We start from the raw sequence: 15,086 nt of genomic DNA, 5'->3' as shown, positions 1-15,086 counted from the left end.
CTAGGGCCTGGATGAAACAGACTTCAGCTTATTCGGTTGTCCAACGTACAGTGCAGCTGAACTTCGTTTTTATCCTTTGAGGACTGGGGCGAAATTCCTTTAAACTTCCCAGTCAGTTCAGTGTCTCTGATTGGCCTGAAATGGTGTTTGCAGATGTATTTTCACCCCCAGACCCTTCTCTCTTCTCCACCCCGCCCCTTCCCTCCACACACACTCCTGGGGGAGTGTGTGTCCTTTTGTATGTCTGCATCTGCACGTGTGTGTGTGTCTGTCCCCTGCCTGCTTGGTAGCAGCAGGCACATGGCGCTCTCACGGCTCCATCCCACACCCTGCCCCAGCTGTGTAGCGCCTGCCCCAACTCTGGCCCTAGCCCCGCTCCCACCCTCACCACCAGGGCCTCTATCTGCTGTCCCCGCCCCTTAAAAGTAAGAAAAAAATATAAAGGGGTACATGAGCTGAAACTGTCAGGCAGAAGGGGTACACTTGTTAAAAAAGGTTGTGGTAGGGGGTGTCTTGAGGCCCTGGAGGATGACAACCCTATGGCACTCCTATCTCTTGTGCATGTACACATCTGGGAAAAAGGGGTTTCACATCATCCTAATCCATATCCATTATCAAATAACAATACATTGGTTCCTTTCACTCAGTTCCGAGAATTGTTCCCTGACCTGATTTTAGAGGTTGGTAAAACAGGTAGCTAACTTGAGGGCATGATATGTCAAGCAGAGCTTTCCTCTGAAAAAAAATGATATTCATATTAGATGTGTTACCTTTTCCTGCAAAATGTTCTACTTTAGATTGTGTTTGAGAAGATGAAGAGCTTCTGAAGGTGTTTCATTTTGATTTTTCAGAAACAACAGCATATTTGCCTATATCAAGTACTGCACCAAACGTGCAAAAGTAACCCTCAGTCATACTATAGCAGAAGTTTACCCGGCTCTTTTGCACTGGTTATACTTTTCAAACATCTTACCAAATCTTCAGACACCAAGTAGAAACAACATTTTGGGACCTCAGTTTTCTCTAGAGAGCTGCACTGAGGAGCCATTCCCATTTTCTTCTGACACAGGGTATAATTTGTTTGTTTGTTATCTGTACTGACCTAATTTATAGTTAGTGGCATTTTTTCCTGAAACAGGTGAGTTTAATCTAGGCTTTAGATAGCTCTTTCAGTTCTAGTTATCTTACTTGCAACAGTAGTATGTGCAAAGTATTCAGATGGAAGTGTGAATTTTCAATTTGGCATGGTTCCTTCAAATTATCTGCATGCCCTTTACTGTACTGGGCACAGGAAGTATGGTCCTTATCCCCAGGAGGTTAGCTTGATTACATGCAGGATGGAGGCAAATATCACAAATGACATCTCCTTTCAATTTACTGAGCTCTGCTCAATAACAGGAAAGGAAACTTTTAAAATACAATCTTTTTTTCTCTTTAGGTAACATGACTTCATGCTTGACTTAGAGTTGAGGGCTGGGCTCAGTTTCTTAGCTTTGCCATTTGGGGCACATCACACAACTTTCTGAGCCTCCCCTTATGAGGCAGCAATTCATTTTCTGTGGTGTCAACAGGAGGGCTAATTCGTTTACCCTTGTAAAGTACTTTGAAATATTTTGTCAACATGTGATTTCTGCTTCCTCTTCTATGGGTGTGAAGTTCCTCAAGCCACAGAGTCCGTGCACATCATTTATAGCTGCTGGAGCGTGGGATTTGGGGAGGACCGTGTAGGACATTGTGGAGCTCTGTTCTGCAGCAGCTGCTTGTCTTATGGTATTTGTAGGGATGACTGACATGCACTGGGGAGTCTCCCCTTCATGGGCCTCTGTAGGGCTCAGTATAGGGCTGTATGAGCTTAAGTAGTAGTGAGAGGGACTCTAAAGCCTTTTAGCAACTTAGCAGGAAGGATTTTTTCTTTCCCACATCCTAGGGAGCCCCAACCAAGTACACAGGCTTTATGCCGAATGGAAAGATGTGGGTCCAAGTGTTTAGTATCATCATTGTCTTGTCCCAACAGTAATGGCTTTGTTTCATGCTAACCTTTTTGCAGCCCCAGAGACATGTGTGCCCATTCTATGCGTTTTCCCTCTAAAACACAGCCCTCTAGTCATGGATAGCTGGGAGCTCTCCAGACAGCCAGGAGTTGCTAATCTTAACATGCGCTTCCCCACCCCCTCCCTTCATAACTTGTGATCAGAGAGCCATGAAAGTATGTGAGCCCCTCCTCCAGCCCAGACCTACCCCTCCCTGCACAGGGGCTGGAATCCATGTCAACCAGAGGAGAGAGAGCAAACTTTTTCACTGCCCTTTATAGGAACTTTAAGCTTCGCCTGCCAAATGCCTTTAACCAAGCAGAATTTCAGTGAGGTGCTTCTACCACCACCAGAGGTGGACAATGCCATGAGGGATGGCATCAGAGAGAAGGAAGACTCTGTCTTAGCTGGGGAAGATGCCTTTGGATCAGTGGAGCCTGTCAAGAAGCCCACAGGCAGGCTGGTTATGCACAGCATGGCCATGTTTGGCCGGGAGTTCTGCTATGCGGTGGAGGCTGCTTTTGTTACTCCGGTGTTGCTCAGTGTGGGGCTCCCCAAGCACCTCTACAGCCTGGTGTGGCTCATCAGTCCCATCCTGGGCTTTGTGCTGCAGCCTGTGGTGGGATCAGCCAGTGACCACTGCACTTCAGGCTGGGGAAAGCGGCGACCTTACATTCTGGCTCTGGGCGTCATGATGCTCCTGGGCATGGCTCTGTACCTTAATGGGGATACGATGATCTCAGGTAAGTGACCTGAGCAAGCCAGCAAAGCTCATCTTGCTTTTTGCATTGGGAAGAAAAGAGGATTTTCTGTCCTTAATTGAAGGTTAGGAATGGAGACAGCACATTACATATCTTGATTGCACCAAACGAATGGACGAACGATCTGTTCTTTATGCAGGTTCAATGGTAACCCTGCCTGTTGCCAGCTTGTTCTGTACGCTCTGTGCATGTGAATACAATGTATTGTGTGTCTGTGTGCTTGCCTGCTACATTCATAAAAGTTGTAATAGCCAGACCCAGAGAGGTTTTAAATAGCTAAAACATGACTTATGAAGACTGATGATAGGTCTTATGTTCATGATTCACTTCAAATCTGACCATCTGCAAAATGAATGTGTTGGTTTCACCCCTTAACAAACATCTCAAACAGGACTTGGCATTCAAGGGAATTACTTTAATTATTCACATGTTTAATTCATCACTCTTTTATAATGCAGGATAATAAATAGTAAGTGACTCCTGGTGACTGTTTTGCATTTTGAATGTTGTGCAAAGCTGAAGAGGAATAAATATGTAAAGGCTGTGAATATTACAACTGAAGTTGTAATACTGAAGTTCAGCTGTCTCAATGTAGTGCTATTTTGCTATTACAATGAGTGATTCTGGAGAAAAATACATGTCTCCATACCAATGTTTTCTGTGCTTTTAACATTCCTTGGTGCCAGCATATGCTGAACCCGGTGTGCCCATGTAAGGATGGTATGTGGAGGCACTTGGGGAGTAGTAAAATGTCATGTTCCAGATAATTACCCTGTTGCATTTAGTCTCTTTATAGCAAACTACTGCAAAACAGGAGGCCGTTGTAATAAGTTTGTTCTTCCTCTTGCAGCTCTGATCACCAAGAGAGGCCAGCAACAACGGACCTGGGCCATAGTCATTACCATGCTGGGTGTGGTACTCTTTGATTTTGCAGCTGACTTTATTGATGGCCCCATCAAAGCTTATTTATTTGATGTTTGCTCTCATCAGGATAAAGAGAAGGGTCTTCATTACCATGCCCTCCTCACAGGTACGCTAACCCTCCCTCTTTCACGTCTCTGGGTGTGAGGAAGGAAACTGCCTGAACTTTTCTCTTTCACTGCACTTTTGATCGTCTTCAGTGAACTGATCATCTGATCTTGTGCCCCAGTCACGAGTGTTTTATTGCTGGGTTTCCTTACAGAGGCATTACTCTTGTGATGGTAACTGCAGGGGTTCTGCTGCAGGAAGCTTCTGTCAAATTTATAAAAAAAAAAATAAAGGTTGGATTACATGAAGGGAAAGTAGACAAAACTTGCTCACCCCTCTCTCTAAAAACAGAATAAAGTGATTTTTCCAGCCTTGTGTTAACTTTTACTTTGAGGAAAAAAATCATAAGGCATGTAAACTGGTCCCACTTTTCTGTAACAGGGAAGGTTACAGAAAAGTAGGACTTTTTAAAGTTTGACCCCTGACTCCAAAGGTGTTCCAATATAGGTTGGGGATTGGCTTCTCATCTGTAAAGTCCAAGATAAAGTTCATAGCCTTGTTGATTTTTAAGGCCAGATCCAAAGTGCCATGAAATCTGGGTGTGTTTGAGTCCAGCATTTTGGTTCATGTTATTGTACACATGGGTGTTTATAAAGTCCTTGTGCAATAACTTTGGATGTACACATGATAGAAGTAAAATGTAAATGGCAATTAAAAGCAGAATTCATTAAGTTTTAACACAATGCAACTCAAATTTCTAGACTTCAGCATAATCGTCTTTCATGATGCATTGTTCAGTCTGATTTTCCAACTTATTTTGGAAGTTATTTTCATTTTCAATTACGGGGTCTGAAATAAAATGAAAAAAATGCTTATACCATTTAAAAAAATGTACAGTTTGCTTCCATGATGTGTATATCCAAAGTTATTAAAGTTTAATGTTACACAAGGACTTTATAAACACCCTGTATATTGTGAAAGGCTCTAAACCATTAATTTCCATGTTGACGAGGGTAAGCAAGACTCATGTAAGTTTGCCTGTACCCCTGAGACTATGAAAGGGATGTCCACACAGCCCTTGATAGGTCAAGGTATTGAAGCCAATAATGGGAACAGACAAGGTGAGAGGTCACGTGACTCCACATATACTGATTTCATGGCCCACTAGCCATAGGCAAATAGAACATAAGTTCTGGGCCTGTTCTGGCTAAGAGGATGAAGCTGTGCCGAATCATGTTCCCTATTGTGGCAGGGCACTGTTGGTGCCTGCCACTTTAAGGGCTGGGTCAGGCATCCAGCAGAGCCTAATGGCAGCAGCCATTTTAAGAACCTATTATATAAAGGCTGCAGTCTGCTGCTGCCAGCCCAGGCAGAAACATTGCCTAGCTGAGCTGTAGCAGGAACAACCCTGGAGGTAAGGGCAAGAGCTTATGGGGATGGCGAGGAGGCTCTTGGTCCTGGGCATGACCTAGAATTGCACCCTGCTGGGGATGGGTGGCCTGGTGGGCTCCTGGTAGTGCAGGAGTCCCCAGGAAATGCCAGGCCAGTTACCACCTGGTGAAAGGCAGGTTGGGGAACTTTAATTACCACAGCTCCCACAACTGGGTGGGTAACCCCATAGTAGGGCTGAGAAGGTGGACCCATAAGAGACAGTGGGCTAGATGCTTAAGAAGCCAGACTTGAGGCACCTTCAACTGGTCAATGCTGGGGCCTGGACCAGGAGGATCAAGAGGGCCAGGGGCCCACCATGAGGGATGCCCAGAGCTGAGGGCCTGGGATTCCAACTGGCCTTGAAGGTGAGGCCAGGGCCTGTGGCCAAAGGTCCTGGAGGGCCATGCCTGAGAGGGGGAAGGGTACAAGGAGCTTGTCAGCCTCAAATGAGGGTGGAGTAGGCCGCCTGATAGGAGGGTTTTGGTTGGGGTCCAGACTGGAGTGTTATGGGCCCAGTGTGGGGCTGGAGACGTTAAGAATGGAGATGCCATCTGCAAGGCATGAGCTGCAGTATAGGAGAGGTTGGAGCTGCAGATAGTGCTCCCTGGCATCGGGGTTGTAATAGGCAGTCTCCCACATTGTTGTTTCTGTAGACTGTTGGTAGTAAGCTGTGGCAGACGAGACTGGGCTGATTGGCCAGAGAGACAGGTGGGCAGGCTAGCAAAAGATCTGGCCCTGAGCTTGCCCCGTTACAGTGGTGCATTGGCCAGGAACATTAGCCCGATGGCTGAGCACAGTATTACCTTCCCCCCTTGTAGGGGTAGTGTTTGAGACCCCTGACGAAGAATAGGGCATGGAGCCCACAATTATGAAGTTTAGTAGAGACAGTAGAAGGGTCCAGCACATAGTAGGGTTGAAATGGGAATAGGCCTGAAGGGCTGTGCATGAGAGGGGACTGAATAGTGCTGAACTGGGAGTAGGCCTGAAGGGCAGTCCCAGGGGTGCACGCTGAGTTGGGCCAAACTCTGAGTAAGCTTGAAGGCAAGTGCAAGGGCCAGCCCCTGTTGTATAAACGGAAGAGCCAATTGCCCAGAGAGGGGCCAGTGGCTGGTGTATTAATAGAGGGCTGAAAGCCCAGGTTACTGAGGGGTGATGTGAGTTTCATATGGCAGGAAGTGTTCTAAGCACTTCTCAGAATTAGCAAAAGATCACTCCATTTGGCAAAATGCTGCAGGCATGAGATTTAAATGCAACATATAAGGAGGAGGGTCACAATCAGACAAAGGAGTAAATGAAGGAAAGCAAGACAAAGATGAAAATAAGGTCACATGGCTACTAGGCAAACCATATGCTTATCATTGTCATGGAGTGGGAACCTACGAGCGGCCGTGTACTCGCTAGCACCCCCTGCCGTGTCAATTAGGCAATCCAGCACCCTCGACTCGCCCGCCACATCTTTGATCTTAGGTTCAGTATGGGAGGCTGCCTACTTGCACCTATGACACCGCGCTGGTATTACCTCCGTTCCAAATGGGGTGCTCTCACCCCAGCCTTATGGGCAGTGCGTGCCTCCGACCTCCCCTTATAGCACGCCCCAAGCCTCGCCGCTCTTCCTGGACGTTGTCTGGTCCTGCGCCCTACTGGTGCCCCCCTGGGCTGGCCTACAACCAGCGCCCCTGGGCCTAACCCACAACCAGCGCCCTTCCCGGCCTTGGCCCCCTTACCTGGATTAACTCTCGATAACAACTGGGCTCAGGCGGCCTAAGCCCTACCTGGCCCCTTCTGAGTCCTGTCAATGGTGACCGTCCAACTGGGCTCAGACGGTCTACGCTTTACCTGGCCCCTGCTGACCTGCCAATGATGATTGTCCAACTAAGTGTGTCCCAGTAGGCTCAGGCGGCCCGAGCCCTACCTGGCCCCTTCAAAGTCCTGTCAATGATGACCTTGACATAAAGTGTGTCCTGTAAGGCTCAGGCAGCCGGAGCCTTACCTGGTCCCTCTGGTTCTTAGGGCTCCCCTGCTGGTATGGGGACCACTCTTTAGTCCACACCTGTCTTGGGTGCCTGGTAATGAAACCTGCCACCCGCCTTGGGGTGGCTTGATCTAGTACGTGGCCCACCTAGGGCCTCTGCCACGCCTCCCGCGCCCATTGCCCCCTGTGGGGCCTTTGCCACGCCTCTCCGGCGCAAACCACTGTGCCCCACTGAGCACCACTCGCTGTGCCCCACTGAGCACCAGGAACCCCCGAGCTGCTGGGGAGCCCCCGTGAGGCCTCCTCACACCCCAACAGCCTCACCCGGTCCTCCGGTGTAATCATAACAAACCAAAGAGTCAGCCAGCCGGCTACAACATAAGAAGCACCAGGCTTATAATACAAACTGATTGACAGCTCTCCTTCTATCCTTTAAGTCACAGGGCACCTCAGTGCCCCTGTGACAATCATGTCAGCTCAGATGCTTCCCATTTTCAGCAATGAGGGCAGAGACAACTGGGCAGAAATTGTTCTCAGCTCTGAGGCCTCCACATGTAGCTGTAACTGTAGAGCCACACCGGAGTTAACGGGGCTCCAGGTATGTGCGTATCAGCTGGTAGGACTGGGGCTATGTGCAGACACGCTTTTCTGTTCTGGTGGTAACACTACATCGCTTACAAAAGAGAGAGAGATTTTAAAAATGAGGACAAGTCCAGACTCTCCTGAAGTCAGCAGCATTACCCTTGATTTTGCCAGGGATGGATACCATTCTCAATACACTTACCGCTGCTTGTGGAAGAAACTTTGCCTATCCGCTATCTGAAAATAAGTGTTGGACACTTCATTTTTGTTTATATTCCCCTTTCTATTCAAGTGTTTGGGTTGTGAGGCTAGAAAGGAATTTTTGCTTTTGCTTGTTTAGGGCACTTAAAAAAAATTTGAAATCAAGGTTTTAGTTGGTCTTACTTAGGTTTTCTAAACACTTACTAGATTACTGCCTTATATTTTGTATAAGTCATAAAGTGTCGATCTGTGATGCCTTTTGTTAGCAGTGTATGATTAATATGAACAATACATGGTGACTCACTCACTTGGCTGTCTCAGAAACTGTGTGCAAGATTGTAACCCAAAGACAAAAGCAAGGGGAAAAGATGTCAATATTTGGGATTTGTTCAGCCACAGAAGGAAATGCAAACCTATTCCTCCCACATTGTTCCAGAATGGATTACCGCCATATGAAAGTACAGGAATTTAAATGCTTCCTTATTTTATAGAAGTGGTCTCTAAGCATCTTGGCTTTTTATTTTCTAGTGAAGTCATTTTTTTTTTCTTTTTTCTTCAGTTTAGTTTAGATTAGTTAAAAGACGGTAGAACTAAATCTCTCCAGACTTGTTCATAAACAGGATTTCTCAAGACTGGGATTTGCAGAAGCAATTTTTGCTAGTAGGGCCAGATACAATATAAAATGTAATACCTTGTCAAACCAATCGCCCATGAGGAATTAAAAATCTATTGTGCATATGAATATAGCTGTGCTCATCTCATCTAGGACTTGGATTGGGAGGAGCAAGACAGACATTCTTTATTGTAAAGGAAATAAAGTATGATTAAAACTAGCTCCTTTGAGTTGCAGACAAAGTTGTTAATTAAAACACAACGAAGGATTAGATAAAGAATGAAAAAATAGAATGGTCATTAAACAGTATCAAATTCACATGTTGGAAGAACAGATCAGTAACTAGGTAAATTTGGGGTTTAACTTATTTTTTGTACTTTTTTTTTTTTTAGGGGGTAGAGGGGGAGAGGTGGTGGAATGAAAACATATTTTTCTCTCCCAGTACACAAGGCAAAGATTAGAGTGAATAGTCTATGAACTAGCATTTTCCCCCTCGTGCTACTATATCCCTAGAAATGCAGTCGCATGCAGCAGACCCGAGTCCATCCAGCAAAGAGGAGAAGTACAAATACACAGAAGGGCCCTAATGTGTCCCCCTACCCTGTTGGTGGCTAGATTCCAGTGCAAGAGCAGAGCTAAGTATGTTTTGGAAGAGAATAATTATTTTAAAGTGTGGAAAACTGAACTTAAGTGTAGGGCCCTTAAAAACCAGCTGAGTTCAGGTTTGTGAACAGAGAAGAGCAGAGTCCCAAGTCACCATCCCGACAATAATGTGGGGAAAAATAACACATGAGCTGACGAATTCATTAGCCATGGTAAGGGTGGTTATTTAGCAGCCATGCCTAAAGGATGAGCTTGGGATGAAAGTGCAAACCTGGGTGTAAAGAGACATTAAGTTCTATTCCTGGGTCACATCTTTGCCCTTTGTTTATCTCCACCCTTATTACAGTGTTGAGGCTAAATCCATTAATGTTTACATGGAGGTGTAACTGGTCAAGACTGCCCTGCGATGCTCCCCTCCCCCTGCACAGTCTTTCCTGAGCTGTGGCTCTGGAGGTCCAGCAGTAGACGGCATACAGGGGCAACAGCTGGAGTTGGCCACAACCTTGCATGCCACGTGGGCAAAAAACCTTCCTTTCTTTACATCTCCCTCAAGCAGCAGTGAACTCCAGTTGCTGCTGCTTGACAGAATTAATTTTCCCAGAATGCCATTCACTCACTAGAAAAACACTTCTGGGCTGGAGCTGGAAGTGGAAGATGCAAGACAAAAGTGGAATGGGGGTTTGGGATGGTGAGATGCAAAATATTTGTATCCCCTGTTCAATGCAATTAAATTTGCAGGTGGAAGCCTCTTAGAGAAGGATGAATAACACCACCAACCATTTTGTTGGGTTTAAACCAAATGTCTTACTGCTGAAAATCCAGTGACTTGTTGCTTGGAGTTAATTTAGTTTCTAGTTCTTTCTCCACAGCTGGTGAATGCCTGGCTTGGTGGAAGTCCTCGGCAAACTCCAGTTGGGTTCAGTAGGGCTGGATGCATCTACCTTAGCCTCAGAAGAAAAGTTCAGGCTTTTTAAGCCCTGCCTTTGGCCAGTGCAGGTTATTTACATACAGTGTTGGTATCTATTGAAAGAAAAATTCAAACTAAACTCAGTGCCTGCATCCCATGGCACATTTAGAAGCAAATACCAGTAATGTTCTTTATTTTAATTGGTGCGCTGGTAGGTATGACTAGCTGAGTGGCGGTAAAATTCAAGTCTGGTAGTGCTAGGGAGCAATCTGCTTTTTAGCAACTCACTTATTGGAAATGTCATAGGTACAATGCTTTTTACAGCCAACTCAGATTATATTCAGATCCCATTTTCTGTATGGTGGCTGACATGTCGCCAAATGGTCTTACTTTAGCTCTTCATTAACAAGTGTCCACATCACAGAAACCACACTTGGAGTCAGTGGTCTTCTCAGTCTGGTATTCTCTCTCTATGGCCCATTTAATCCTCGCACTCCAATCTCAGCCCATCAGAACAATCTGTCCAAACCAGGGAGCAGCCAGGATGCTTACATTGTTGTACTGTTTCTGGGAGGATTTTGTCAATCTGACATTTTTTATGAACATTAAATCCACTCATTTTTAACTGCACTATTTTAGAAACTCTCATTCATTTGAGAGATATTAACAATAGCATTTGAGGAGATTTTTTTTTAATGACATGATTTGGTCAGTATCAATATCCATGGTTAGCCAGGCATTAAGTTTTATGTGATGCTGTGTCTTAACATCTCAGTAAAAATAATTGAATAATCATTGTTTTATAAGTCTATAAACAGGTTTCTCTCTCTCCTTCTAGGTCTTGGAGGAGCCCTGGGTTACCTTACAGGTGCTATAGACTGGGCACATACTATACTAGGAAGATTTTTGGGATCAGAATTCCAAGTGATATTCTTCATTGCTGCTTTAGTTTTCCTCATCTGTCTTACTGTACATTTGAGCAGTATCCCTGAAGCCCCTCTCAGAGATGCCAGTGCAGAAACCAAGTTATTGCTGAAGCTGGATGAGCCCTACGAATATGGTACCATTGTGAAAGTCAAGAAGAGTTACTTAGAATCAGGATATGCTGAAATAAGGACCTTGCCTGATTTGGAAAAATCCACTGAAATGCCACATAATGAGGTAAATACAGTAATCATTTTATAGCAGTTAATGTTCTGTGTCACGAGGCTTTATGGGGCTGGGATTTTTAAACAAGACATTTTTATTGGAGAATGCCAGTTCACTGAAACTGGAATTTTCTGTGCAACCATATCAACCTCCAGACAACAGAATCAGTGTGTGTGTGTCTCTCTCTCTCTCTCCCCCTCCTTCTTAATGTTTCATTATTTTTGTACAACCCACCCTGACGGCAGTACAAAGGCCAGGTTCAAACTTGGGAGGAAGGTTGACTTGAGTCCCCGTCCAGAAGCCTGGGAAGATCAACCTTTATTGGGGGTCCTGAACAAACAATGTCCCCATTTGCAAGGAATTTTGTAAGAAGCAAGATATAGGCGTTTATTAAATGAAAATGAAAATAACTAAACCTTATCATAGAACCATATCATACACCACAGCTATAAAGCATCCCAGCTATTAAATACCCTAAACATCATTTTTTTTCCACATATTAAATATTTACAATCCAAAATGCCACAAATATTAATTGCCCCAAATGTTAACCAGTTTAAGATACCAAATACCCTAAACATTGATCATCTTGTATATTGGACATCTCAGGGTTTTCTGGGTGCAGTCTTTATCTGAATCCCTCCACCACTGGGGAGTTGCTGGAAGGACTGCTGGATCCTTCCAGAGCAGCAGCAGCTCCCAATGCTGATCCTGAGAGGCAGTGGAGACCCTAGTGGCACTTCTGGAGCCACAGCAGGTGGTGCATTTCAGTGCTACCCTGAAGCAATGGAGTGGCAGGAACCCCAAGTAGCACTTCCAGGGCAGTGGCAGGTGCACAACCTCCGTACACCAACCCCTGCAGCAGCCACCCTGAGAAGTGAAAGACAGCGCACCCCAGCCAGACTCATGTCTCCCCTCACCTTAGGCTGTGGGCCATCCACTGCTGGCTTCTGCCCAGGTCAGTGAGTGCCACCCTCTGGTGACCACCACACAACTTTCTCCCACAGCTTGCGTGTGCCTTTCAAATGAAAAAACTAGGGGAGGGAGGACTAGTGACACATGTAGATCTCACCAGTGACAAAGATTTATGACCTTTCTGGCCCCTTACATTTAATCTTTTAGGGCACAAATCGGGGAATAGCACAAACAGGTGTGCAGGTGCAAAAGGTTAAGTACCAAGTGAGGGTATGCAAGTTTTGGAGCACATACAGCAGATCACAAGATATAGATAGAGATACTGATCTTGGGATCTAGATCCATCCATCTAATCAAGATTATGCAAGCGAGCGCATGAGTGAGACTAACTCTAGAGTAGGGGGAGGCAATTATTTGGGCTAGAGGACCACTTATGGAGTTCTGGTGAGCTGTTGCAGGCTGGCTCAGTACCCCAGCCCCCCCCCGCCCCCCACCGCTGGCTCAGCACAACCCCCTCACACCCACAGCATCTCACCAACTACATACAGCACAGCCCAGGCTGCCTCCTGCGCCTGAGGTGGGTGGGGCCAAGGGACCTGCCACAGGCTGAATAAGATCCCTTGGTGGGCCTGATGTGGCCCATGGGCCACATTTTGCCCACCCCTGCTCTAGAGCCTGCTGTGTCTATAATCCTGGGTTTGAAGGAGGCTCAGATTCAAGTCTCTGCTATGAATCGAGTAGAGCAAAGATACGTATGAGGGTCCCTCACATTCCAGGGGAGAGCTGCAACCGACTGATGGCTGGCTGTTTTGCAGGATTAGGGGGTGTCTCTCTCCCTCCTTCACTCTCCCAAAAATGTTCTGTGCATTTAATTTTTATCTCAAACAGACATAAATTCTGACCCCAATGTCTAATCCAGGTGCTCCAGAATAGTCCCATGGAAGATAACCATTTCAGTTTATAAGCAGCAGAATTTGTAAAAGCTAAAGCTCCAAGTTACTCAGAGACAGTAATTTGGGATCAGCAGAACTTGGTTTTTCATCCTAAACTCCTCTTCTGACTGGTTATATAATGAACTTGAACAGGTTTGTTAGCTACTCTCCCTGAGTTTCCTTGCATGGGGTTATAACAGTTTATCACTTTTAGATGAGATCTGTAGATGAGAAACACAAAGCATATTCCAAGAGCAAGAGCAACTGCTTTGGTGAAATCTGCCTGAGTGTTTCCAGTCTTAGCCTCTATTTTCAGGCACTCGGCTTTCTGGATTAAAGTTGTTAATTTGACAACAGATGTAAATAATTATGGAACAGAATTTCAACAGCCAAATGGGAGAAGATTTGACAGTGAATGATTTCTAAATGCAGAGAAGAGCAGCTTGGCATAAAGAAATATTACCAGCTGTTTTAGAAATGACTTTCATTGTCTCTATTGATGGTGTAAGTAGCTTGCATGGATTTTAATACTGGACAGCTTTTGTGGGCCACCCAACAAGAATCAAATCCCACATCTTGCTGTGGTACTTTTCCATAGTATCACAGTGCATTATGGTGTCCTGAGCTCCTGCTGCAGCTCCTATGGAAACTTTCCACTGGAAGGTACAGTTTCAACTGAAGCCTTTCAGGATCTAACATCACATAGGGTAGGAAGTGCTAGACCCAGAACTACCTTCTGGTATGTCTGCACAGCTGCCATTCAAATCAGTGGCCCTTATATAGTCAGATACTTATGGAAAACTCTTGTGGTTTACTGCTGTTGTGAACATGACTGCAGTACTCAGAGTAAGGTCAAATAAGTCTTAACTTTACTAACTTTGTTCTAAATGCTGCTCAGAGGCAAGTGCTTTGGAACCACTGCTTGCAGTATGGCTCTAGCAAAGTTCTTGTATAGTAGCGAGTACTAAAGGATTGGAAATGGGTGCATATACTTTGTGCTGTTGACAGTTTTTTAGATTCATGGTACATTGGAAAATGACTTGAGCTGATTCCCTCTGAAAAATACTTAGATTTCATCCTAAATAAAGTCTTTTATATTTGCTGTTTGGTTCAACTTGAATTGTGTAGAATTCTGACTGCATGTTTGCTAGGGCTGTGTGACTTCAGTTTTGAAGTCTGGATGGAACAATATTTCGTACTGAATATAACTTCAAGTTGAAACAGCCTCACTGTTTTGCTTTATTGAAATAGTGAGGCCGTTTTGACTGTTTCGCCAGATCACGGGGCTGGGGAAAGGAACTCAGCCCGGCCCCGGAAGGCAGCCCAGCTAGGCTGACTTCCCAGATAGCCTCAAAACAAAACTAGGCTAGCCAAAACGCTTCAACCATAGTGCTGGGGATGGGAAGTCAGTCCAGGTGAGCTGCCTCACAATCCCCCACACTAGATTGCACCGGGGTGGGGAAGCAGCTATTTCAACGGCCTTTGTCTTGTTTAGATTTTGCTGTTTAGACCTTGAAATGAGTTGAAACAGCATAGAAACAAAACGGCAGTCAAAATTTTGCACAGCCCTAATGTACGTTAGTATTTGATTTTGCAGACAAACGTGTAGCAGGACTGTGCCCCAGGGGCAACTATGATGCTCCCTGTTAGCTACATGACTCCTGCTCCCACTCTGGCTCCTTAGATTACCCTCCCGCTTCTGTTCATGTCGCCTCTTGCCAGAATTATTATGGTGTTAAAGGCTGTCCCACAGTCCCAGAATGAGCCCTAGTTCAATTTAGCCAGTTGGTACCTCTCATACCAAGCTGACCCCAGTCTTGCCCCTTGAGCACCAAGTTCATAGAATCATAAAAAGTTAGGGTTGGAAGGGACCTCAGGACATCTAGTCCAACTCACTGCTCAAAGCAGGACCATCGTCAACTAGATCATCCCAGCCAAACCTTTGTCTAGCCAGGCCTTAAAAACCTCCAACGAGACTCTACAACCTCTCTGGGTAACCTGTTCCAGTGTTTTACCATCTT

The 15,086-nt window shown here is 45.4% G+C and overlaps 1 protein-coding gene across 1 annotated transcript in view; it reads left to right on the top strand.

The window, feature by feature from the left end:
• Positions 1 to 2,334: 2,334 nt before the first annotated feature.
• The window catches only part of SLC45A2 (solute carrier family 45 member 2), a 31,205-nt gene continuing 18,453 nt past the window's right edge, over positions 2,335 to 15,086 (top strand). Inside the window, exons 1-3 of the mRNA XM_090037181.1 lie at positions 2,335 to 2,773; positions 3,642 to 3,821; positions 10,908 to 11,230. Of these exons, the coding sequence (XP_089893307.1) occupies positions 2,335 to 2,773; positions 3,642 to 3,821; positions 10,908 to 11,230 (942 nt within the window). The remainder of the gene's footprint in view (positions 2,774 to 3,641; positions 3,822 to 10,907; positions 11,231 to 15,086) is intronic.

This window comes from Crocodylus siamensis, chromosome 3 (genome assembly GCF_052110815.1).
Source record: "Crocodylus siamensis isolate JL-2025a chromosome 3, ASM5211081v1, whole genome shotgun sequence".
NCBI classification, from domain to species: Eukaryota; Metazoa; Chordata; order Crocodylia; family Crocodylidae; genus Crocodylus; species Crocodylus siamensis.
This window is presented reverse-complemented; position numbering and strand designations above follow the sequence as displayed.